Here is a 27,003-nt window from a genome sequence, read left to right as displayed (position 1 = left end):
CCAAACTGACGTTTGTTTGATCACATTCAGGTCGTCTGTCACACGAGAACGAATGGGTTTCCGAGTACCCCGACCTAGTTGCCACCGGCATCACCATCGTTGCTTTCACCATCATTGGCTTTGGTGCTAAGATCTCCATCAATTTCAACAGCGTGTTCACCATTCTCAACACCCTCGTCCTTTTGTTTATCATCATTGCTGGATTTTCTTTTGCTGATACCAGCCTGTGGTCTTCCAGTTCAGGGTAAACAACTCTAATACTTTTTTCTTTTCTTGTTATCTTATCAAGGCTTCTTTAAAAAAACGTTTAACAGTTATCTCCCCCCAGCTGTGTTAGAAATATAGGTTTGCTTTCTTCTGCACACAATATCAAGCTTATAGTTAAATTAATTTGATGTAGGCCTAACATTTTGAATATAATTAATGCTTATTTTTAATTAGTTTGTCTGAGGGTGACTAACTTAATTTTTTTTTTATTATTGAGTTATTTATTAATATTGAAGATAGTTTTTTTTAACAATTAGTGTCAATTAGGCTAAAATAAAATGTTTTAATTTTCTTTAATTTCTTATTATTGAAATATTTTTTCAGTTTATATTTCTTAAAATGGCTATTTCTAACAGTGAGCATTTTCTATTACAAAACTTCCCTTTATATTTTTCAAATATTATATTATACGTAGAACATTGATGTTTTTTAAATATTAAAGAGATCATAAATGTAAAATGTTAGGGTGCTTATCAGATATTTTAAAAAAATCAATTGACTTCCAAATGGAAATCACATTTTTCTATATGAAAGCTATTTCCCATTAGGGGTCATCCATAAATGACGTCACACTCGTAGGGGGGAGGGGGGGTCCGTAATTTTGTGACGATGTGTGATGAGGGGGAGGGGGGGGGGTTCAGATGTTGCGACGTCACATTTTTGCTTTATAAAAAAGCAATGTTAGAAAACGAATTTTAGACGTTATTTCGCATTTTAGATAATTGTTTTAATAAATTGTAATAATTTAGACAAGATTTTAGAAAAATATCGATGTTTAAAAAAATTCAACTGCAATTTTGAGGGGGGGTTGTAGGTGGCGGTGTGACGTCATTTTAGGGGGGGGGGGTCTGGCTTTTTGTGACGACGTGTGACGGAGGGGAGGGGGGAGGTAAAAATCGTCCAAAAAAGCGTGACGTCATTTATGGATGACCCCTTATTTCATTAGTTACCAGTCATTTTAGAGCTTATCAATATTGCCTTATTCAATGTTGGTATTAAACTTTATTAGAAAGGTCAACATTTAGTTATCTTTTCTTGACTTGTAGTTGTCTTTTCTTGACCTTCATGACATTTACCACTAGCATCCCATTTGCTACAATTTAGTATGACATTTAACTGGGAGGTTTAGTGGAGAAAATGCTGATATTAATGAATAGCTAGGGGGAAAAATTGGAAAAAATAAAGGAAACGAAGATGAATATCTCGAGTTCAGATCACCTTGATGGTACTCTGTGTAACTTAAAAAAAGTTAATACAGCTGGGCATAGAACTGAGAACACTATCCCTTCAAATGACAGGGTCATGGATACAGCGTTGTGTATGTGTTTGCATTTTGCTTTATGTTTGTGTTTATGTTTGTGTGTCGCGATTGTGTTGTGTTTGGGTTTGTGTTTTCTTTTGTGTTTTTGTTTGGTTTTGTTCTGTTCCCATGTTGGTAGATTTAAAATAGATTAACCTTGGCAAGGCATGTGTATGCAGATAGTCTATAATATAACTGTCCTTTCAGTACTCCACCTGCCCTATTTCTCTTTATTGTGTGTATGTTAAATGGAACAAAAGAAAAAAAATCTATGCCCACTGACCTCTGTCAATACACTCCTCTAATTTATATAATGTTTTATTTTGATAAATGTACTACACAAATTTTCATTTACATAAAAAACAGATTCTAAAACTATTTTTTTTTCAAAAATTTAAATTGTAATTTGAATAATTACTTGTAATTTAATATATCGAATTGCTCCAATTTATTTTTTTATCCAGTTACGGCTTCATGCCGTTTGGCTTTGAAGGAACAATCTCCGGCGCCGCCACTTGTTTTTTTGCTTACATCGGCTTTGAGGGCATCGCCATTGCCAGTGAGGAGGCCAGAGATCCAGAGAAGAGCATTCCAAGGGCCACAGTCTTATCCCTGCTCACAGTTACCTGCCTTTATCTCTTGGCCACCGCCAGTTTGACCCTCATGATTCCATTTTATGACACCAATACTTCAGGTTCGTCAACATCATTAGATGCCTTTAGAAAATTGCTTTTTCTAAAATTTGATTACAATCGCCTGTGTAGGTAATAATATCCGCACTCTAATAACTATAAAATCTGAATAGAGTAGGTTATACAGTTAATAGTTTTATTGAAGAAAAAGCTCTCTCACATAGGTTTACATGATCCTGTTATAATGTAGCATATTATTAAGTTTGTTCTTCCTATATTCCTGGTAATCGACGTCATTCACATTATTTTAATAAAATCGCTTTCCAAAGTTGAATTAATTCTGGCCATCATTAAGTTTTAGAAAATAATTAAGAAATTAGTGGTCTGAGCAATTAAGAATATACCATAAATTGAGACCATTGCTACAATCTTCCTAATTAAAATAATTTTGTTTTAAGTTAAAAACAACACTTGTTAACACTTAAAAATAGCAAAGCCCTTGTGCAAAATTGAATTTTAAAGTCTGCACATCATCTACATTTTAGTATGTGTAATAAATTTTTAGTGAGCAAAATATAATTGGTTCTAAAAATGATTTTATTACTATTAAAAATTAATAGTAACATTACTAATATTTTCTACATTTTTAGCTGCATTCCCATTTGCTTTCGATGAGGTTGGTGCTCACTGGGCCAAATATATTGTTGCTGGTGGTACTCTGCTTGGCATCAGTACCTCCCTCCTGGGCGGGGCTTTCTCCTTACCCAGATCTGTGTACGCTATGGCAGAGGATGGGCTGTTGTTCCATTTCCTGGCCTACATCCATCCTAAGACACAGGTAACTGATTTTAGTGGGCAGATCCAGCTTTAAAGCATAGTAGAAAGAATAGGGATGTGAGAATGAGAGCAGGTTTGCTGAAAGCAAAAGAGGAGTACTATAGAGGCCAACTATGCCAAGTCCACATTTTGAAAAAAAAATTAGATTTCTTTTTGGACTAAATAATGTAGGGCTTATTTAAATAATGAAAGCTGAGAAGTGGGCTAGGTGAAAGAAAAGTAGCCATCTTTAACATTTTGATTGGGTAGTTGAAGTAAATTTTTGGCCACATGATTGTGTGATGTAGTTTAGCACACTACCTAAGTTATAAAAGCAATAATAGTTGCTTAGCAAAAATTCAAAAATTGTTAGTGTGGTACATAGACATGTATTAAAAATTCATATTATTGCTAATTAACAAATTGAATCAATGGCTGTAGGTTCTAAATACAAAATACAATTTTTAAAAAAGTCATATTTCATATTGATTTTTCTAAGTTACAAAAATTTTATTCCCACAGGTATTAGCTTTTAATAAAACATTAATTTTTAAAAACATATTAATGTTTATATTGCCAAGGCAACTGTCTGTTTATTATTCCCACAACGTTAAAAACTTCTCTTTTGTCTCCACCAGACTCCAATATTTGCCGTGATTGTCTTTGGTCTGATCTCAGCACTGATGGCCCTGTTGTTTGAAATCTCCACGTTGGTCGAGTTCATGAGCATCGGAACTTTGTTTGGCTACACTATCGTGGCTGCCAGCATCATAATTCTCCGATACCAGCCAGTCAGCAAATGTCAGTTCAAGGTAAAACAAAAACTGTCAAGTGAAAAATTGGTTTTAATGATATCGATCTTAAAGTTAAATTTCTAGAATTTTCTTGAATAAAAATGTCATTTTTACTTCAAGCAGAATATAAAATTGACTAGTGTAACAAAGTCATGCCTAAAGTTAAACTTTTAACAGCTTAAGTTAAACTTTTAACAGCTAAAGTTAAACTTTTAACAGCTAAAGTTAAACTTTTAACAGCTAAAATTAAACTTTTAACAGCTAAAGTTAAACTTTTAACAGCTAAAGTTAAACTTTTAACAGCTCAAGCCTGAAGAGCAGCCAGCAGGAACAACAACTACGTCTGTTTCTGAACCATCAATGACCACAGTTAATGAAACCACGCCCCTGTCTAAATCTGACCCAACTACCCCAGTTAAAGTAAGTCTCATTAATTAAATAATTACCATTCAGCAGTATGGGTCAAGGACAGGGGTTCTTAACCTGGGTTCGATCGAACCCCAGTTGTTCTGTGAGTCAGTATCAGGGATTCGGTGGTGCTCAAGACATACACCTAAATCAATAATCATATTATAATTTTCCTATTAAGATGGATTCAATATCTTCACAAAGGGTTAAGAACCACTGGTAAAACACATTAAACCCCTAATTAGTTGTCTTCTGTAATTACCTTGCTAATCAATTACTTCCCCTCTCTTTTGGGGAATATAAATTATACTTGCACTATCCTTATCCAGCTCCAAATCTAGAGGGGGAGGGGGTGGAGGTTTCGAAATAATTTTTTGGATATCACATTTCTTGTTTTAATTTTTGCCAAAAATAAACTTAAAACCGTAAAACCATTGTAAGCCTTTAAATCAACACTTTCACACCAGCAAGAAATTAAATATATTTCTGTAGGTGAGTAATTTTACTTTTTATCACCTTAGTGGTGTAAATTCCACATGTGACAAAACTAAGATTCTAACCTGTATTTTCAGCAATCTGACAAACGCAGCATGCTACCCAAGTCTAAAAGTCATGATGACTTTGGCCGGCTGCGCCAGAATCTCCGACAAGTTCCCATTTTGAGGCGGTTTGAACCAGGAGATGGTGTCAAGAGTGCTGTAGTTCTAATGGGTGTCTTCATGATTGGGCTGTGCTTGGTTGTTATAGAAGGCGCTAGTTACTTAAAAGTAAGTGCAAAGTGCTGTAGTTCTAATGGGTGTCTTCATGATTGGGTTATGCTTGGTTGTTATAGAAGGCGCTAGCTACTTAAAAGTAAGTGCAAAGTGCTGTAGTTCTAATGGGTGTCTTTATGATTGGGCTATGCTTGGTTGTTATAGAAGGCGCTAGCTACTTAAAAGTAAGTGTGAAATAGTGTACTTCATAGGGGTTCATTGTTCATAATTTTATTAGAAGGTGCAACATAGTGTATAGAGCTGTTGTTTGTGTACCACTCTATTCACAATGTTTTCTACATAGTAGTAAAGTGGTAGAGAGCTAGACTGCTAATCCGAGTCTCAAATCCGGGTTCAAGTCAGTAGAACGTCTCTGAGTCCACCCAGCTCTGATGGGTAACTAACTCGGGTTAGGAAAACAAAGGCGGCTGGGCACAGTGCTGACCACGCTATCCCTTCACATGCCGAGGTCTTTGAAGTAGATGAACTCTACTTCATCTGCCCCATGTGTCTTTGGTACGAACTGGAAATGATGATGATGATGACATAGAAGTAAATAACTTAATTAAATGGGAAGGGAGAAATGAAAAAACTAAAAAAACCTTGAAAATGTATCAATACATCAAAAATGAAAAGTCTTTCATTAGCCCACTAACCCAAGTCACATTTTTATTTAGGTCTACTTTATTATTTTCACTTTTTTTTTACAATTTTTCTACACTGAACTTGTAGGCTTTATACTGAATTCGAAAAAATGTCATCATTAAATTTATTTTCAGGAAGCAGCATGGTGGTCTGTATCTTTGGTTGTCATCTTTAGTTTCCTCATCGTTATCTTTTATCTCGTCATAGTCGCCCATGAGAAAAATGATGCATTCCTTACCTTCCAGGTGAGTCCTGATAACCCCCTTATAATCATGGTCCAAACTCCTATTATTCATATCTTGCTGGTTAAACTTACCTATCTAGTGTTGTTCTGTTATAATCAGAACTATTGAGTGAGCGGATAAAAATGGCCATGTTTACTAACCATGTTAATGACATTATGTTTTTGATGGATTAAACCCCCCCCCCCCCCCCCCCACCCTCGTAAAACACATTCAGACTGAAAATCTGTCGCCTTCCCCCCTCCCCTCCCCCCCCCCCCACACACACTGGTTTTAAACCCTTAAAGGCTATAAATTATCACACACTTTATCCATTACATGTTTTATGGAACTAACTTTGTAGCTTTTATAAATACAGACTGTTTTTTAAAGCTGAATATTTTCTTTTATGATTTCTTACACATATTAAACTTTCTTCCATTGGCTGCACTAAATTTCAGATTCCCTTTGTACCACTACTGCCAGCCTTGAGCATGCTGATCAACATTGCCCTAATGCTGTCACTCACAAAGTTAACTTGGTTACGATTGGTCATTTGGATTACTGTTGGTATGTTTGTAAAAATAGCTTGATTCTGGTCAGTCTTTGGCATAATTGTATTTATCAATTTTAAAAGCTTGGTTATGCTTTGCACTGTTTTTGAGGGCAAGTAATGGACTAACCCACAGTAGCATTTACTCCTTTAACAAACCAGGCAATAATTAGTAAATAATAATAATTGAAATCTGCGTAAACTAATAAATTTGAAATTTTATTTAACAAATACAAAATACAAAAAGTATAATATTTTCAACTGGGCAAGGATTCTACAATGTTAATAAGAATGGACCTTTCATATAAATAAAATATAGAAAAATTTATAGAAAAGTGCTTGAAAATTGTTTAATTTTTTTTCAGGATTACTGGTGTATTTTGTATATGGCATTCATTATAGCCGAGAAAATAAGAAAACTCAAGGGTATGGACCAATGGTGGAATACACAGGAGATGCAACTATACCAGAAAATACAATATCTGGCATGACAGAGGAAGTGAAGGAATTACAGCCCCAGCGTAAAGATGAGGGATTATACCAGTAGCAGCTGATGAAAAAAAAAGTAGCGTTTGGTTTGAGTTGTATTTGAAACTAGTCCTAAATCAGGTATTAATATTAAAAAATGATTCAGCCAGCCTGTATTTTATTTCTAGAAATAGGAAAAACTTGATTCTTACATTAAAAAACTTTCAAAAACTGATAATTAAAGTTCACATTATGAACTTCTATTGATGGCAGTAGAGTAATTAAATGCTACAGTTTTATTTCCAAGAGAAATTTTTTTAGAGAAGGATTTTATATCTAATAAAAAATTAAGGCTAAAGTTCGATAATGATTTGTGTAAGACGTATTTCAGTTAATTTCATACTTTTTTTTTAGAAATATTCAGCATATTCTGCAACAGTGCATCTACATACTTAAATAAAAAGACATATTTTCTTTGTTAATGAAACTATTGTTGTGCTAATGCAGTATTCTTTAATACTTCTGACATTTTAAATCATTGACCGCTTAGGGAAAAATCAATCATACGCTGTAGATGTTCATTGGTCTGTTATAGCTTCAATATAACTATGCTTTAAAATTAGCAATATGTCCATTCTGTTTAAAAGTTTTGAGTTGGAATGTGGTTGTATTTTTTAACATTCTGATTACCAATAAGTCAAAATGGTAAAGTTGTATTGTATGATTTTAAAATAAATCCAGTGAATTCCTTTAGAAAAAAATAACTTAAGAACAGATAATGAGGGGAATACCTGAAAGGCAAATAAGTAGGTAGAATAATTTTGGGAATAATTCTACTACTCATAAATATTATGGGGTAAGGGATATTGTATAGAATATTTTATAAAAAATTATGTCATCTATGACCCAGTTCCATCAACATAATAGGCTTGTAACATTTCCTTAGACCACCACAGCACAAAACATTTCTAGGAAACCACCCCCTCTTTTCCCGTTGTCAAACAATTCTTTTCTACAAAAAAACGGAGAAAAATGCTTATTACATCATTAGAAAGTCAGTTTATCAACATTTTGATCCCAAAATTTTGCTAAGACAGTGTAATTTTTTGTGCTTTATATTATATAATGTGCATAATACCTAAAAACTAATAAGGGAAAACAATATGAAACCTTATTTGCATCTGACAAACATACCAACTTAAGAAATGTTTATTTCAAATATAGTAAGTTATTAAAAAATGTGTGTTCATCTCCCTGTGTTAATGTCACTTCACAACTTAACATGTGTAGCATTTCTTGATATAATGTAGATCTACATGAATTGTTTTAATTTTTTTAAATTAAATTTACAATGATTTACAATTTTTAAGTTCATAGAGTCATAATTGCTGCATTTTTGTCTGGAACATTTTTTTGACTGAGATGTTGAAAGTACTGTAGTAGTTTGATGCTTTTATGATGAGAATTAAAATATATTTTTGCTATGGGGTCATTCATAAATTACATCAAATTTTTTTAAACAATATTTACGTACCACCCTTACTCCGTCACACATCATTACAAAAAGCCTGACCTCCACCCTCTAAAATGACATCACACCTCAGCCTCAAAACTGTAGTTGAATTTTTTTTTAAATATCTATTTTTTTTCTTGAATATTGACTGTGCTTGGTCAACATAAAGTATTCTAATCAATTTCTATTACAAATTATTAAAACAATTTTCTAAACAACAGCTAAAATTCAGTTTCTAACATTACTTTAAAAAATGCAAAAGTGTGAACCCCCTCCCTCTTTATCACACATCATCACAAAATTACGGACCTCCCCTCCCCCCTATGAGTGCGATGTAATTCATGGAAGACCCCTATTGTGTATAGTTTATTTGTTTCTCAAGTAAACACACTTTGTTTTGTCAGAAATTCTTAGTGTACTCTACAGCAATGCATGCACTAGGTTATGTTAGATTTTTGTTTTTAACAAATCAAGTGTTAGCAACCTTTGAAGTTGTGTTGATTTAATTTGTCAGGCCAAAAAAAAAAAAAAATTACTTCTGTAACTCAATACATTATTTACGACTTACATTGTAGATTTGTTTTGAAGATATTTCCAGTACAAGTAGTGCATATCTGGATAAAAAAACCTCTATTTAAATTTTATAATAAAATCATTTGTATTGCAGCTCCCATTGTAAAATGTACTTCCAATGTTTATTTTTTGTTTATGTGAACAAGTAAATGTTTTAAAATGTAGCATCATTTAAAACAAACTGAAAAATGCTACCCAATTTCATGCTGTCTTCTATTTTATTCTTAGATTATTGATTTTTTATGAGATAAAGTCAATCTTACTTATAACATATCACCTAGGTCAGTATTGTTGATTTTTTAGGTACATAAAGCAGTGACATCTAGTAAAACAGTATTTGGGCTTCATGTAATTAAATCAAGGTAAATATTTGCTCAATTTATATTTTAACAAATTCAGCAAATGATTTAATAAGTTGTAATTAAGACAGCTGAACTCTACTGCATCTGTCCTGTGGCTCATCAGAAGGGTATTTTACCTTACGATAATTCAGTAAAAATTACTTTAAGAAAAAAGTGTTGCTTTTCTTGTATTTTTTTAAATTACATTGATAAGATGTATTTTATAAAACACTTGAATGAACTAGTTAAATTCTGAAATGATTTTAGACACGAAGTAGTAAAAATTACATATGCTAATCACTCTAAGCTAGTCTCTACCTTTTAAAAATGTATGCCACTTTCAATGTGTACAATGCCTGTAAATTAATTTCCTTTTTAGTGTATCGATCTTTGATTATATTTTCTTCAATAAATGTAGAAATTCCAAAATAGAAATTAGCTTTTAAAAGCATATGTCACAACCCAACCATTGATGCTATCTATAAGTATTTTAAGAGCCCCATCTCTTCAAGGGATTATGTTGTGAACTTGAATTTATAATTTTTTTTTAAAAACATTTTACACAAAGTTATTTATCAGATATTGATTGCAATTTGATGTTATAGAAACTATTTAGTTAACATCGCCTTTGTGATGACTGTATATTTATGGAAAATGCTATTCATATTATCAGTGTATTTTTCTGTGATATTTGAGACACATTTGTAACCCAGTGCTCCCTGTGTAATTTGATATAATTTTATGCTGTGAAAGTTTCTTTTCAGATTGGTTATATCACTTTGTTTCTTTTCTTTATGGTGCTATGTTTTAAATCAAATTTTCTGTGTACATTGTATTTATTTTAATGTATAGTGCCACTGAAGATCTTAAATATTGTATTGTTGAGAAATCGTTATATTGAATATTGTGCAGTTGAAACCGTGAATAAATATATATTCATGAGTAAAATTAAGTTTTAAGTATTTTTTTATGGTTGAATCCAGAAAAAAGAGACTGTGATCAGCTTAAAATAGATTGTGGGGATTGTTAGCTCCTAATTTAGATCTCTATAACCTCTCTGACTTCTTAAAGGAAAGTCAAAAAACTTATTCATATTCAATGGACAAAGAAAGATAACTCATCTTTGTATGTCTAATGAACAATCATTTTTAATTATTTTAATTTGACTTTTGTATGTCAAAAAAAAAAGTGATCATGATCATGCATTATTAGTTAGACTTGTGCTCTCCCAATAAATCCTTAGTTCTTGCATTATTAAAATAGTTTTGGTAGCATGAGACTAAAGCCCTATCCAATATCATACACACAGTTACACAATGTAGAATCAAATTATTTTCATAACCATTAGTTGACACAACTTAATTTAATGCAAATAGCAAAAATAGTTTTCACAGTAAAAAATATCATTTGCATATTAAGTGGGATATAAAATCAATATATGAATGATTGATGCAAATAATTAAAAGTGGTAACTAATTAAAATATTTGTGTGAAAATCAAAAAATTTACAATAAAAGAAACAAGAAGGGAAACAATGTGCTTATAAAATTAATTTACAAATTTGAAGTAGAGAAAGAAAAGCTTATTTCTTCTAGCCTTAACATGAAATAAGAATGGCAATTATAGCCAGGAAATGTAAAAAAAAAAAAATACAATATAAGCAAGTAGAATTGATGTTACTTCTGCTAACATGGTATAATATCTAGAGACTCTCATTGCACCTCAATGTCTGATAATTATTAACAGCTTTCAAAAACTACACAGAGCCTACATACACATTTTAATTTCATTAATTAAAATTTTAACTATTTTTTTACACCCCAGACACCACAAGCTATATTTGCTGTCCAAACTATCTAAATATGTTTTTTTAAAAAGTATTCTAAATATAATAATAATAATCTATATATATAATTCTCTTCTGGGAGCCGTTAGAAAACAAGCTGCAAGCGCCTCCTTGCAGTCCCCTCTCTTTCTCTCTATCACTATCACTACCACCCCCACCCCACCCCCACATTGTCTGGTGAGCTGTGGTCACGCTGTTTACAATTTACAATCATAGAGACGGGTTTGGTGACGGCTATTAGGTGCAGATAATTTAGTTTGAAACGATTTTAAACTTACAGGAGGTAACTAAGAGGAGGCTGCTTTCACGGGGGGGGGGGTGTAGGGTAGGGGTTGGGGGAAAGGGGGGGGTTAGTGTTTTAAAGCAAATATTTTCAGTGGCAGCATTGGTACTGTTGAATTCACAAATTATGAATTACTGAAAAGTAGAAAATAAAACAACTAAATAGCGGCGTATGATACGCCGCGGGTCGGCTCGTATAATATAATTCTCTTCTGGGAGACGCTAGAAAACAAGCTGTAAACGCGCTCCCTACCACCCCCACCCCTACATGGTCTGGTGAGCTGTTCAGTGACAACTATTAGGGGCAGATAATTTTAAATTTAGTTTGAAACGATTTTAAACGTAGGGGGGGTAACTAAGTGGAGTTTACTTTAACAGGGGGGGGGGGGGGTTATCGTCCTTAACGAGCTACTTATAGTGTTTTAAAGAAATATTTTCAGTGGCAGGGTTGGTTGTGTCGAATTCACAAATTATGAATAACTGAAAAGTAGAAAAAACAACAACTAAATAGCGGCGTATGATATGCCGCGGGTCGGCTCGTATAATATAATTCTCTTCTGGGAGACGCTAGAAAACAAGCTGTAAATGCGCTCCCTACCACCCCCACAAGGTCTGGTGAGCTGTGGTTCACTCTAAATGTTTACAAACAGAGCCGGGTTTAGTGACGACTATTAGGGGCAGATAATTTAGTTTGAAATGATTTTAAACGTAGGGGGGGGGGGGGTAACTAAGTGGAGTTTACTTTAACTGAGGGGGGGGGAAGGGGGGGGGGGGTGGTTATCATCCTTAACGAGCTACTTATAGTGTTTTAAAGAAATATTTTCAGTGGCAGCGTTGGTAGTGTCGAATTCACAAATAATGAATAACTGAAAAGTAGAAAAAACAACAACTAAATAGCAGCGTATAATATGCCGCGGGTCGGCTCGTTCTAAATATTTTTTGTAGGTAAATACAAAAACATAGGCCTTCTTTTGACAAAAGAAATTTGTAATGAATTAATTTGGAATCAACTTGCAGGATGTGTAATGTTTTAGAATACTTTCAATATGACAAAAATTGAAGAGTAGAAACTAAGTGTTACAGCATTTTTTTTACTTCCATGTTCATACAAGATGATACATGGATTTAACAATGACCAAATCTATACTTGAAACAACTGATGTTCTTTTTCATCCATAACATGCCAATGAAATATAAATTTCCCAACAGAAACAAAAATCTTCAACAAAACAGCTTGACCAGATAAGTTTGTTAATTATGCACTGGATTTTTTCTTCTCTTGCTGGTATTTTAGAATATGCTGCTGGATCAGGCCATATATTTGTTCAGCCTTCTTGTCTTGGCCAAAGAAATCAACAAATTCTCCTTCAGGATTCATCAGATATGCGATTATGGAGTGGTCGACCTACAAAAATAAAAATAAACACATAACTGGCTAAAAAAAATTTTAAAAATTTGGTTCATGATTTTTTACCCATACAAATGGATTAAACAACGTTTTCCCACTAGGTCCACGACAAGTTACGATAATATTTTTTATTTTAGACATTTTGAAGTTTTTGTAATTAGATTTTTTTTATCAAAAAAAAAAAGAAAGTCTTCTGTTTAAGCAACAAATTATGTGGTCAAGGAATAGTGTAATTAGTTACAGTCCAGTTATTACATCTGTAGGGTGACCAATAGTAAACAGTTTTAAATAGTACCAGATGTACTATAGGAAAAACATAAAACTAATCAGATAAGCTATAATACTTAACATACAGTCCAATCTTTTCTTTCTAAATCTATTTAACAAAATACTCCCTCTAAATTTTAATTATTTTTAAATTGAAAATTGATTTTATATTAAACAAGCTAAATATTCAGTTAAATGAAGATATTAGATACAGTTGAAATAATAAGTAGTTTTAAGGTTAAATGATCTTTTATTGAGCTCAAAAGCAAGTGATATTATTTTTCAAAATGATAGGGCCTATATATTTACAAGTGTTGATTATAAAAAAAAGAGCACGCTACAAACGTGTAGAGGGGATGGAAGCATAATAATCAGTACTGTTATCGTAAACTTACTATATAATCTTGGTCCTCATCCTTGGGTCCAGCACTAAAGTACACCCGAAAAGCTTTAGTTGCGGCATGAATTTCATCGACTGTTCCAGTAAAGCCTAGCAACCTGGGAGAAAACTCTGGTGGAGATAAAACCCAAAAAAAATGAGGAAGTGCCTTATTGTTTTTAAACTGCTATGATTACACGTATTTTAATCATCTTTTATGTTTCTTAACACTTAAATGTTGATTAGAAAAATTAGCTTGAAAAAGAGGAGTATTCTGTGAACTTTGTTTCTATATTATGATAAATGATTTAGCCAGATTTATTATTTAATATTTAATAAAAAGTAAAGATTTCTCTTTAGACCGAGTAATCCTAGTAGAGTTCACGTTTCGTAATTCTAAAATGCTTAGCACTTTTAGCAGTAATTTAATGCCCTTAAACTATTTTATTTATCAGATTTTTTTTTTTTTTTTTTTTTGCAAAGCTTTATTCTTATAGTACAACTTAGCTAGAATGTTTAAAGAATCTTATTATCACAATAAACATGTGGCACTTAAATGAGTAGACAAATAAATATAAATATTCACTAATGTTTACAATGTCTACTCCAATGTATTTTTGTAATTAAGTCATGTCTACTTTAATATATCAATGATGTAACAGAATTATACAACTAAAATCTCACCACCACAGTATTCTTTCAATGCTTCAGGGGTGTCCCTCTCAGGATCTACTGTGATAATCAAGGGCTGTATCTTTGGGAGATTTTTATCAGCATCTGTGTCAGATTCATGCAAATATCCATCACTAATTTCTTTTTTAGAAAACTACAAATGTATATAATAATTCACTAAAGCTTTAGTATAATTTGATAGTTTTACTCATAAAAAAAAGTTTTTATTATAGAAATGTTTAACATATATTTCTTTCATTTGAATTAAATCAACAGGAGGTCAATATTTTAAACATCGATGACCAGGATGATCAATATAAACTGATGATAATGAAACTTACGACAACTCAAACATCACTAACCTGTTTTTTTAATGACATTAACAATCTTTTCCATCTCCTCGGGGCAGACGTCAGGGCAATGAGTGAAGCCAAAATAAATTAGAATCCACTGACCCCTGAAATCCTTACTTGACCTTTTGTTACCATGGTGATCTGTCAACTCCCAGTCCCCTCCTAGTTTTGCTTTCCCATAATACTTTTGGCTTGCATTTTTTATCCCTGGAAGAGATATTAAAATACATAGTTTTAAACTACATTTCTTCTTCTAATTCATTCTCAACTGTGATGTTGGACAGAATTTCTGCCAACACAATTAAGTATTATATGTGTCAACCTGTTATGTGCTAAATAGGCTGGTGGCTCTGATTTCAGCCTGCTTTACTTTTTGGATTTGCTTCCATAGCCTTTGTCCACCCAAGAACAATCTGCAGTTGTTTGATTTTGGAGTTGTCTCTCCTAGATAGGTTGCTGTCCCCAGATACCATGGGGTTCAAACTTGTGACTATTTGGTTTAGCAACCATGAGCTTTACAGACCTGAGCACAACGACCCCATTAGATTACATTATAGATCATATTCTTTTTTTAACGCTTGTAAAATTTTTAATATAAGTGTAAATGACTACTATTTTAAGCACAAAAACACCACACACAATAAAAATAGTCCACATACATTAACAATCACAAAATAAATAACATTCTGTTACTTAAAAAACAGTCCACATACATTGACAATCACCAAATAAATAACATTATGTTACTTAAAAAACAGTCCACATACATTGACAATCACCAAATAAATAACATTATGTTACTTAAAAAACAGTCCACATACATTAACAATCACAAAATAAATAACATTATGTTACTTAAAAAACAGTCCACATACATTGAAAATCACAAAATAAATAACATTCTGTTACTTAAAAAACAGTCCACATACATTGAAAATCACAAAATAAATAACATTATGTTACTTAAAAAACAGTCCACATACAATACATTGACAATCACAAAATAAATAACATTCTGTTACTTAAAAAACAGTCCACATACATTGACAATCACAAAATAAATAACATTATGTTACTTACGTAATTGTTTTTCCTTTTTCAGGTACTGCATCCACATCAAGACACCAGCACCAATACAACCAACAGTCAACAGTAATTTCCATGACACAGGCTGTAAAATGAACATGTCAATAAAGATTCCATTCATTAATGCTTTGTAAACACAGTGTGTTCTTAATGACAATATATTAAAGAGAATACAAATTCAAATTTCTAATTTATGACCTGACAAAATATAGACTAAATAATAAGTTTGGTTGAATAATTTGTCATAATATAGAAAGCACTTACAGTCGCCCCTGAATAATCTTTCTTTTTAGGTGGTAGGCTGGGATCAGACGAATTTGAATAGTGTTTCAACAAAAATTGTTGTTGTTGGCAGATAAGCTGGAAAAAAAAAATAAGCCAGTCATGTTCTACTAGACTCAGAGAGGCATTGGATATGCACATCAAAACAAGATGTTAATGTATTTAACTTTTTTGAGTCTTGCTTGTTTGATATTTTTTTTTGTAAAGAATAGCTTTTTATAAGAATTCTAAATCATGCAAGTATTCTAACTAGTGTTCCGTCTTAAATATTTGCTTCTCAGATATGTATTAAGTTAATTTTTCCTAATAACAGAAGTTCAAGTGGGTGTTACTTATTTTACTTCAATACCCAGGCAGTCCTAATTAGCCTATTAATTTATCTGTCACTGAAAGAATCCAGAATCTTACGGGGTTGAGATAGTAAATGTAATGACAGCGGCGTGCATTATTACAGAACCAACATAATAATGAACACTTAGTCTTATCCTTTTTAACGTGTTGTTCAAATTAAATAAAAAGGCCTAGATTTTATCTGTTTTAGTGAACTTGGTGGCAAGCCTTTTCGACGGGGATAATGTGTTGAGGCTGTTTCAAACTAGCAGGTTTGAAACATTTATGATGATTCGTTTTGAACAAGGTATACATATACTAATGCTTATTTATCGTTATTTTGATTGAACATAGCATTATAGAGGTTCTCCGTCAATGACCTAGGTATTTTCCTCCGTTCACCTCCTGTCATAAATTGCGGAGCCGCCTAAGTTGACGTCACAAATCTTCACTTACTCCCGTAGCAAAGCATATGTGACATCATTTATGGACAGTCCCATATCACTCATATTTGATATTGACATTTGGACAACAAAGAATAACCAAAATGTGTCTGACAAGTGGAGACTTGGGATCGATCATAATTACAACACGCACTTAAGGGGTGGAGTGGCTGATGGTTTTAGACGATGTCTTACGAGGGAAGCTGGTGGATAATACATTTTGTCTCTCTGTATATATAAATGATGACAAATATTTATTGTTGTCAAAATTATGGCTAGATATTTTAGTTAAGGCAGAGCGAAATGTAATTTTTTTATATTTTGACTTTTTTTGTGACATTGACAACAAAAATATGATGGATGTTTGGGGTTTAATTAAGGTAAAGAGAAGTAAAAAAAAAAAAGTGGTCAAAAGTTAAGATAGAATCACTAAGTTATGAAAAGAAAAACTTGAAATGAAAATAGTGAACATTCAAACAATAAGAAAAAACTCAAACTAGACTCTATATAGGCCTAGTGATAGTAATGATCAAATAAACATAAGTACAAAAAACGTGATTTTATACATGAATACAAGTTGCATCTCACAATACTTCTAGAATTAATAAACTTAGGCCTATTTGTTAGGAAATTCAGTTTTTAAAGGGCGGAATTTAAAAAAAAAAAATGCTTTGTAGGACGGACTATAAAACAAGACAATCATATTTAAATACGTTTTCATACGAATATAAATGGAAGGGAAGCTACTCTAAATAACTTTTTCTTAAGATGGCGGCTGTTTTTAATAACAAAATTACTATCTCGAACTGGGTTGATAAAAACTAATTTCATTATATTTAAATTGATTTAACCATCAATTCAATGGTGATCTATTACTCACTTATCTATAATACTATATTAAAATATACGAAAATAATAAATATACTCATATTTTTTAAATTTAAAGACATATTCATTTAATTCATTAATTCAATCTCCCTCACGAGTGACTCACATTACTAGTTTTGGCCGAATTTACGACGCTAAACTAAGAATAGGCCTAATATTTTACCTAGTTAACTACCAGGGTAAAACTCCATTTTAGCGTATTTTATTTCTCCGCTGCTTGTTTACCTCCATTTGAGCGTATTTTATTATAACAACCGAAACACACCAAAACATTAGGAAAACACGATTCATTTATTTGTATTGTATTTTGTTTTAACAAATTAATAAAAATGAATAAAAAAACAAAGAGACTGACTTTGTTTTAGATTTTGTTAATTTAGTTTTGTTAAAACTTGAGAAAAATCCAAACTTAGAATATTGAATGTGCAATGTTCGTGTGTCAGAATTTTCATGGCAAAGGGTGACGTACGTAAACGTAACTCACAATTGCAAGGCGGTTAAGTTTGTATTGTTACAAGTATCTCCCAGGCATGATACTATATAAATAAACATTAATGAACTTACAATGACCCCAAAACTGAGGCCAACACAATTTCAAATAGCAATTGCCCGTGCTATGACGTATGCTGATAATTCAATGTCAATGTGAACTCACGGTGAACCAGCGACCATGTAAGGATTTTTCTCCCGCTGATGATTACACGAGATTCGATATTTAATTGGAACAGTTCTAATGCTTTTTATGTTTTTTTTTACCTTTTCTAATTAAAAATCACATTCATTAAAAAAATAAGTAGATCTAGTGTTTTCCTGACGCTTTTGTGTGTTTCGGTTGTGTTTATAATAAAATAAGCTCAACTGGAGGTGAACGTGAAGCGGGGAATAAAATACGCTAAAATGGAGTTTTACCAACTACTCTACCAGTAACCTAACACCCCTTTTTAAAGAAGATTCCATTATCGGACACCGGTATAAACATTCTCACCTAAAATTATACTAGACTTAGACTTAGGAGTAAGCCATTAACTAACCGTATACGCTACAGGATTAATCCTAGCCCGAGGTTGGATGGGAGAAAACTGAGTGATGCAGCTGTTTTTTGACGACGATGACCTTGTGCCGGTAAATTTTATAGCTTCATTTCTAATCGTATTTGTAGAAGGCTTTTTTAAAAGAACTTCAAAGCACCTTGTACACAAAGTAAGTGGCGATCTAGATAACTTAAGCATTTTAAAAATTAAAATTTTTATGTTGAAGACGAGTCAGACTAAATCACTGTTAAAAAATAACATCAGTTTCAGTAAAATGCTAGGCCTACTTAATCGAGTTTAAACCGGAAGTCATGTATTGTTTAATTTTTTAATCTATAATAACATTCGCATTTTAAATATTTTTCTAACAACGACAAAAAAAATTATTTTGAAAAATACATGATAATGATAACCGCTGTCCAATATTTCAAAATTATTAGTTGTATCTATTAAAGTAACTGGACCTTATCTGTTTTTTGAATAGATTTTTATAAGAGTTTTCTTTTGACCTATGACTTCAGATAAGGATATGTGTGATCAGAACCATGCCCCCCCCCCCCCAATCTTTAATTTCCCAACTTATCAAATACCAATAACATCCACAAAATCAAGAGTGAATTCTAAACTTTTTGATTTGCAATTGTACACTCTACCTGACAAAAACACCCCATAAATTCCAACAGAAAACATTTATGTTACTGACAACACTATTTTGTTAACTGTATTATTTAAGAATTTTCGGACGACTAGAACAGGTACAAAAGCTTATTACAAAAGACAAAAACAAACCATTAGTAAAAAGTAATAATCTGTCTTTAATTACAATTTAAATACACTCCTTCAAATACTACATTTAACTAATAAAAGCCTCTGCTATACAGTGAATAATTTTTTTACATACAGTTAACATTTTAACACATTCATTTCACAATAGATGCTCATTTAAAAAAAACCTCCAAGATTAAGAATGTATTTAAAGGTGTTGATTCATTCATAAATAGCATTTGAAATATGGTTTGACACTAAAGTAGATTTCTCTTCTCTAATTCATTATATTTCTTTATATGTTCTGTCACAGTTTTAATGATATTCTCAGCCTTCACACTTCTATCAAAGTAGTTGACGAACTCTCCTTTAGGGTTGATCAGGTAAGTGATTATTGTATGATCCACCTGAAAAAGACAATTTCCAATACAATTTTCTGATTGATGGCTTAGTATTCTTATAATAACAGCACCTTTAATACTACTTGGCACTTGGTGAACTATTTAATCAAAATTGGAAAAATAGTTTACTAAGGGTAAACTTCAGTTCTGCTAAAATAGAACTATTTATGCAATTGAAGTGTCTCCTTACTATATAGTCATTGTCTGAGTCTTTGGGTCCCTTGCCAAAGTAAGCTCGAAATTTCTTAGCAATCTCCCTAATTTCATCTTCAGTTCCAGTAAACCCAATTATTCGAGGTGATGCAAAATCTAAAAAAGAAAGTCACAAAATATTAAGTATTGTATACTTATTTTTAATTCATTTTTTAGCGCAATTTCCTTACAGGAATTGCGCAATTTCCTTACAGGAATTGCGATTATTAACTCGTCATTTCTGGATGGATGGATGGATGTGTGTCGCTTTAAGTCGTATCTCCTCCTCAACGAAGCAATATCGAGGACTAGTTCCAAAAGCAAATATGTTAAGCAAGTTCCAAGGATGATTGTGGGCCAAAAAATTCCCGGAATTCCTTCCTGGATTTCCCGGAAAAACCAAAAAAACCTCGAAAAAATGCAGTTTTTAGCCCATATCTCGGCAACCAGACCACTTAGCGACTTGAAACATTTACCAATCGATTCCTGCCCTAATTTAGAACAATATTGCAGAAGAAAGTTTTCAAAAATATCCTTTCGTTCGGTCACAAAAAATTAATTAAGGAAATTGCGCTTAAATTGTCACTAGACTTTTTATTAACTTGTTTTCCTAAATTCTTTATACCTTCAATCAAATTTTTTAATTTTTGAAAAAAAAAATTTCCCTGAAATTCCATAAAATGCTGAGTAGGCTAATCACTAAAAAAAAATAAACTGGGAGTGATCTCCCCTAAACTTTCTCGAATGTTCTTATATAACTTGGAATATAGACATGATTTTTAATTACTTAAACTTTTAAAAATAGAATAGAATCTCATAGAAAAAAGAATTGTGCACCAAGCGAACGCCAAAACAAAATGTGCATAATAGTGAGCAATATTATTAGTACTTTATAAATTTACATGCGTTTTTTGAGAAATCGGAAATAGCATAAATTAGTACTTCCGGTCAACGGAAATTACTCAAAATTTGACAGAAGGTAGAGAATTAGATCTTTTACTTACATGTGAAATTTCATTTATCTATCTGAAATAGTACTCAAGTTATAGGCTTTTGAAAAATTCAAAGTAGAAAAGGTACCACTTCCGGTTATCGGAAATCACTTAAAAGTTGATACGGATCTACGATTTTGATAAAATACTTATATATGAAATTTCATCAACCTAGCTGTAACGGTACTCAAGTTATCGTGTTTACACACAGACAGACACACACACACACAGACATACGGACAAGATTGCAAAATTATGTTTTTCCGTATCAGTGATTACAAGACTTTCTCTATACTTTGTATATATGAGAAAGTAATAATGAAAACTTATATAAACCTATTACCATTAACAGAATCATCAAAACAATAGAAAAACACTCTGTCTTTTCCAATCATTACCTTTCAAGTAATCTTTGATAACAGAAGGTGAATCTCGCTCTGGATCTAGAGTGATGAACATTGGCTGCAGATCAGGCAAATCTGGATTTTCATCTGAAAACAAAAACATTATCAGTCAAATCAACATCTTTATTAACACAACTAGATGAACACTTACAGCAACCATTAATTAAAACCAAAAAATAAAGCAAGTAGAAAATGCTTGACTTGACAGTTCTATGAACATGCAGTAAATTAAAAATAAATAGTGTATTCTCATTTTGTATCAAACGGTTTGGCCTAAGAGGTAGACCACTAGGCTGCTAACCTGAAACTCAAATCAGGGTTAAAGTCAGTAGAGTGCCCCTGAGTCCACCCAGGTCTGAAGGGCACCCATGTTAGGGAATGAAAAAGGCGGCTAGGCAAAGTGCTGACCACACCTTCCCTTCATAGGCCAAGGTCAAGAAACATGAACTCTTCTTCATCTGCCCAATGGATCACTAGGCCTAAAGAGGATTCTTAACTTTTACTTTATACTGATTTTTTAAGGAAAAGTACTTGTACAATGCTTAATTAAATTTATAGTTACATTTATCAAATATATATATCTTTACAAAATGAGGATTAGCTTTTATTTATATTTAACATATACAAATCTAACCAAATGTTTTGACAATTTTTCCCAGCTTCTCCATTTCTTCTGGACAGATATCAGGACAATGAGTAAATCCCATATAAATTATGATCCATTCTCCTCGAAAATCAGTGCTTGACCTTTTGTTTCCATAATGATCAGTAAGTGTCCAGTCTCCACCCATTTCAATTTTCTTGAATTCCTCGTACCGAAACTTTTCGTCCTCTGAATCAACAGAAACATAAAATTTGCATTATTTTTCTAGTGATTTAATAAGAAGGACTTTACATTAAATTTTGTTTTTATTGATTTCTATTCTCGTGTATTTGAAAACCAAAACATACCTAACTCTTGGGACCTGTCAGCACTATAAAACATGTAGTAAATACCACCAGCTATGCTGGAAACAATTAGCAGTCTACCCCAAAAAGGCTGGAAAAATATGTATAAAACATAGTCAACAGTTGTTTTAACAGTGCAGAATTATCAATGATTTTAAAATAAGACTAAACTTTTTTATAAAATTCAGAGGAAAAAGATTCTTCAAAATGTTTTAATACATTCACATATTTAGAGACAATGATTTGGACAGTTTGTCACAAATATTTTACGATTAAAAGGTGTTTTTTTTTTCCTGCATAGGTCCTACTTACAATATTAACTGTTCCATCAGCCTTCTTTTTTGAATCACCAGACTCTGTGGCATAAGTCACTGCCCATTGTAACCGCAACAGCTTTTGTCTGCTAAAAGTACTCAAGTGTTTCTGAGGAAAATAATAAAGACTTTTAAGTTTTTTTTCTACTAATTCTCAAATTTTTATATATATTTTTACATCATAGAAAGGTATAATATCAAATGTTTATGATGAGAAATGACTGTATGTTATAGAGATATCAAATTTTGATACTTATTTCATTGCAGAAAAGCCTATATTAATATTTTCATCAAAGTCTCATTGGGGCTGCTAGCCTAATGACTTTTTTTTTACTTCTTTCCCTTATCATAAAACAAGTCAGACCCCCCCCCCCCCCCCACGAAATGTTTATTACTTTTTTACTATTTTAAATAGCAGTTTCTTTATAATTTATAATTTCAATTTTGGGATAATATTTACATTATTTAGTATTTAGTTAGAATCAACCATTTTGAATCCCTAGTTAGCTGAATGCGCCCTATCGTTATCATCATCTTGTTGCATATTGATTGAGTAAAGACAAGTTGGTAATCTATCGTTTTGGGTACGTAAAATCGCCCGCGACTAGTAATGTGAAAGACAGGTGACTCCTTAAATTTTAATAATTATTTCACATTTTGAGGAGGATTTATGTTTTGAAAAATACAAAAATGTTTCCTTGTTTCATTTATGTACCTGTTTTCAAACAATTGAATTAAAACTTTTCAATAATAAATATTAAATGAAGACTAGCGATGTTTCCAACAGATGCAACCATTCTCATTTACTATAGCAGCCATCTTGTTTAAGTTCTTTCTTTGTTAACTTATAGCGCAAGATTCAGGGGAAGGCAACTCTATTTTACAAATGGCTGCTGTTTATACAGGAAATCCTGCTCGCAAACACTGCTGGTTAAAGTTAATTTCTTGCCTATATTGATATATTTAGCTATTGATTTAGGTTTATTATTCATTTATCTATAATATTTGACACAAATATATCAAATATTACATCTATTAAAATAATTAAAGCCTTGACAATGAGGTAACTTTTTCGTACATTAGAAGCCGCGGGCGATTTTACGTACCCAAAACGATAGATTACCGACAAGTTATATAATGGGCCTAAGGCCTAATTAATATTTAATATGAACACAAAAACAATAATATCAACAATCTCATTTAAATATATGCATCTAGGCCTAAATAAAACTAATAAATAAAATAAAATTACTGTATCATTTCTATTTGCAAACCATCGACTTTGTTGACATTTGACTGATTTGACTTTGTTGAAGAGAGGATCGTCTGATTTTGTCGATAATTGAAACTGTTTATAATTTGCATTAGTTAGAAAACAGAAGGGGCGGGTAGAATATAACAATACGCAGTTAGGTCTACTGCGTAACATCAGCTTTTGAATATTAATAGCCACGCGTTCCATTTCTTTTTTAATTAATACAATATCAAGTTTATCAAAAATGTTGAAAATCGACTCAGATGGCGATTTGTGATGTAATTTTTTTTTCGGACTCCTTTCAAAAGATTCATATAAATTATTAAAACTCTAAAATAAGAGAGTAATGGCCTTTTACTAAATTCGCCAAAGTACATATTAATTTATTTCCTAGCTCAAATAGAATGGGGGGGGGGGGGGGGGGGGGGGGGGGGGGGAGAAGGGGGGTCTATACACATGTATATGGGGAGTGGCGGCATGCTTGAAAGAATCTCTGGAAGGGTCGGTTCTTGTTTTAGAGGGTTTGGGAAGCTGGGAAGGAGGTTGTTAAATAAGGGCATTAAATCGAGATTTATAGTTCATCATTAATTTTATATGTTCCCTTGTCTTGGGGGGGGGGGGGGGGGTCGTCCATAAATGACGTCGCACTCGTAGGGGGAGGGGGGTCCGCAATTTTGTGACGGTGTGTGATGAGAGGGGGAGAGGGGGGTACAGATGGTGTGACGTCACACTTTTGCGTTTTAAAAAAGTAATGTTAGAAAACGAGTTTTAGCCGTTATACTTCGCGTTTTAGAAAATTGTTTTAATAAATTGTAAAATCGGAATTGATTAAAATACTCTATGTTGACATAGTTCAGACAATATTTTGGAAAAATATGGATGTTTTAAGAAAAATTCAATTGAAATTTTAAGGGGAGGGGTGTAGGCTGAGGTGTGACGTCATGTTAGGGGGAGGTCTGGCTTTTTGTGACAATGTGTGACGTGGGGGGGGGGGGGAAGCGGGGAGGTAAAAATCGTCAAAAAATCGTGTCGTCATTTATCGACGACCCCTTGTTAAGACGTGCCAATAACGTGGTATGTCTAATATCACTGCTTTTTGTATGGATACGTTCTATTGTCTGTCAAAAAAAATTCTAAAAGCGGTTAGAGATTTCGGGGAGGCACGTATCTGACTTCTGAATCAGACGTAGGTCCACTTATGTGAGCCCATGGGTTTATGTGACCCTCCCACCCCTCCCCTTAAACATAATTTCATATGACGAAGTTACACGCGGGATTTCTTATAAACATTTTTCTCGGGCGGGAAGGGGGGGGGGGATTGCGGTGGACGGTGGATGTGCTCGAGGGATGTGTTTCACCCCCCCCCCCCACCCCTTTCCGGAGATATGCCTGAAAGAAACTCTGTAAATATGTCATGGTCAGTCTCAGTGGCGTAGCGAGGTCGGGTGTCACTCGGTGCGGCACTTATGGTGTCACACCCCCCCCCCCCCGCCTTAAATTTTTCTCTATATATTTTGCTATTTTTTTGCCTTGGTGTCATCCCCCTAAATGGTGTGACCCGGTTCGGTCCGCACCCCCGCCCCCCCCCCCCTATCGCTACGCCTCTGGTCAGTCTGTCGAATATGGACAACAATAAAAAACCTCCCACACCAGGAGTAAGAGAGGTTCAGACTGTTGTGACGATGTGCTACGTGAGGGAGGGGGTAGATTCCGGGGGGGGGGGGGGTGGACAAGCTATGTACAAGCGAGCGGACCGGATAATAATAAAAAAATGTTCATTGGTGAAATTATTATTTTTTTTTCTAAAATTAAAAGCACTAGATAGGTATATTACAATTACTGCAGTACCGTCCTGTAGGCCCAGGCGGGATTCCCCCACCCCCACCCCGAGGTCCTGATATTCTTTCAGGCATCTTTTCCGGGTGCCTCCCCCCCCCCCCCCCACACACACACGCCACCCCGAACGAAACATATAATTTCAATATAAATATATACACTAATTTGATAACCAGTATCCGTCCACTACCTTACAGGACATTTGAGAAGAAAAATGCCCGAAAGAAACCCTGTTTGGGTGGATTAAAGAACCTTGACGTAGCATGCACTGTGAAACTAGTTTGCAAACATGTAGATTTTCGCACTTTTTTGGGGGTTAGGTAGAACTTTGTGATCTTTTCTTATTTTTAAGGGGGGGGGGGGGGTAGAGAATCTGGCTTAAAAAAACAAGTATATGCCAGACGCTATTTATGTATGACCCCTAAATCCAAAATATAATAGATTGTTACTCTTTTAAAGTTAAAGTATTGCTTTGATTTGTTAGAACGTATGACGATGGGGAGTGGGTGTGAAACCTGCTTGATTGAGCGTATTGTCATTTATGAACAACCCGTTTTAATTGTGCACTAAATGTAGAAATATTTAAAGAATTATATTGAGCGAGAATATAGAAGTTACTTTTCTGAAAATCGGAATAATTCGCCCTCCGCCGTGTCGATTTTTAAAAAAAGCGCGAGTGAGGTTGAATCGGGTGTTCAATTCACTCAGCGCGTGCGTCCTGGATGCTATCGATACCCCAACACACAGGCACGGCAGGGAAAGATGGGCGCCACACGGTGTCACCTCGCGACGCTGGGTACGGCAGCACGCCGAGGTTGTTGTTACACAGGCCGGGATACGGTTTCTTTATGCTGACATGTGGAAATATGGTGCGGATAGTGTTCTACATCAAGGTAAGTCGAGATTCGGCGGCAATGTTGATTAAAACACGACGGTTTACGTTATTTTATTAGACACAGTTGCACACTCAACAAAACAAACACTGAGCATTACAGTTACACCAGCGTTACACACAACTGTAGATCCAGCTCTAGACTGTAGACCAGTTGTTTGACAGTACAATGCCACGATAACTCACCTCGCACACTCTCATCACAGACGCATATGCGAAATAGGGGCCTAATTATTTAGATCAATGCTTGTAGGTTGTAGGCCTATTCTTTGTTAAATACATTTATTTATAGATTCTAGATCTAATTCTAGTCTAAAAAGTTATCAATAACTATGGTTATTCGATAATTCTGCCGTTCTTTTGATTTTATCATTTTAATAAGTTTCACAACACTGTAGTTTGTAGCAAATCTAAGGCCTAATTTAATTGTAATAAAAAAATCATTAAAAATGCT

General features: G+C 33.4%; 3 protein-coding genes across 3 annotated transcripts in view; 1 reads left to right on the top strand and 2 right to left on the bottom strand.

Annotated features, from left to right (window-relative positions):
* Nucleotides 1-10,240, top strand: part of LOC131929218 (cationic amino acid transporter 4) — a 40,615-nt gene extending 30,375 nt beyond the window's left edge. The window contains exons 5-13 of the mRNA XM_059285338.1: nt 31-244; nt 2,032-2,261; nt 2,850-3,037; nt 3,654-3,827; nt 4,113-4,229; nt 4,790-4,984; nt 5,749-5,859; nt 6,297-6,405; nt 6,754-10,240. Of these exons, the coding sequence (XP_059141321.1) occupies nt 31-244; nt 2,032-2,261; nt 2,850-3,037; nt 3,654-3,827; nt 4,113-4,229; nt 4,790-4,984; nt 5,749-5,859; nt 6,297-6,405; nt 6,754-6,935 (1,520 nt within the window). The 3' untranslated portion in view covers nt 6,936-10,240. The remainder of the gene's footprint in view (nt 1-30; nt 245-2,031; nt 2,262-2,849; nt 3,038-3,653; nt 3,828-4,112; nt 4,230-4,789; nt 4,985-5,748; nt 5,860-6,296; nt 6,406-6,753) is intronic.
* A 1,987-nt stretch (nt 10,241-12,227) lies between these two features.
* LOC131929221 (protein SCO1 homolog, mitochondrial) lies at nt 12,228-18,859 on the bottom strand. Its single transcript, XM_059285340.1, has 7 exons — nt 18,551-18,859; nt 15,841-15,936; nt 15,571-15,661; nt 14,500-14,697; nt 14,150-14,242; nt 13,482-13,597; nt 12,228-12,816 (listed from the first exon to the last, which is right to left on the bottom strand). Exons 1-7 carry the CDS (start codon nt 18,746-18,748, stop codon nt 12,667-12,669), a joined length of 942 nt encoding a protein of 313 aa, XP_059141323.1. The 5' UTR covers nt 18,749-18,859; the 3' UTR covers nt 12,228-12,666.
* A 491-nt stretch (nt 18,860-19,350) lies between these two features.
* On the bottom strand, nt 19,351-24,119 carry LOC131929213 (protein SCO2 homolog, mitochondrial). The gene is made up of 7 exons (XM_059285333.1): nt 23,819-24,119; nt 22,565-22,675; nt 22,256-22,343; nt 21,939-22,136; nt 21,299-21,391; nt 19,907-20,025; nt 19,351-19,722 (listed from the first exon to the last, which is right to left on the bottom strand). Exons 1-7 carry the CDS (start codon nt 24,026-24,028, stop codon nt 19,573-19,575), a joined length of 969 nt encoding a protein of 322 aa, XP_059141316.1. The 5' UTR covers nt 24,029-24,119; the 3' UTR covers nt 19,351-19,572.
* Nucleotides 24,120-27,003: the final 2,884 nt, after the last annotated feature.

This window comes from Physella acuta, unplaced genomic scaffold (genome assembly GCF_028476545.2).
Source record: "Physella acuta isolate Inbredline_101_S28 unplaced genomic scaffold, ASM2847654v3 ptg001600l, whole genome shotgun sequence".
In the NCBI taxonomy this organism is placed as follows: Eukaryota; Metazoa; Mollusca; class Gastropoda; family Physidae; genus Physella; species Physella acuta.
The sequence above is the reverse complement of the archived record's forward strand: the minus strand, read 5'-3'. Positions and strand labels throughout refer to the sequence as shown.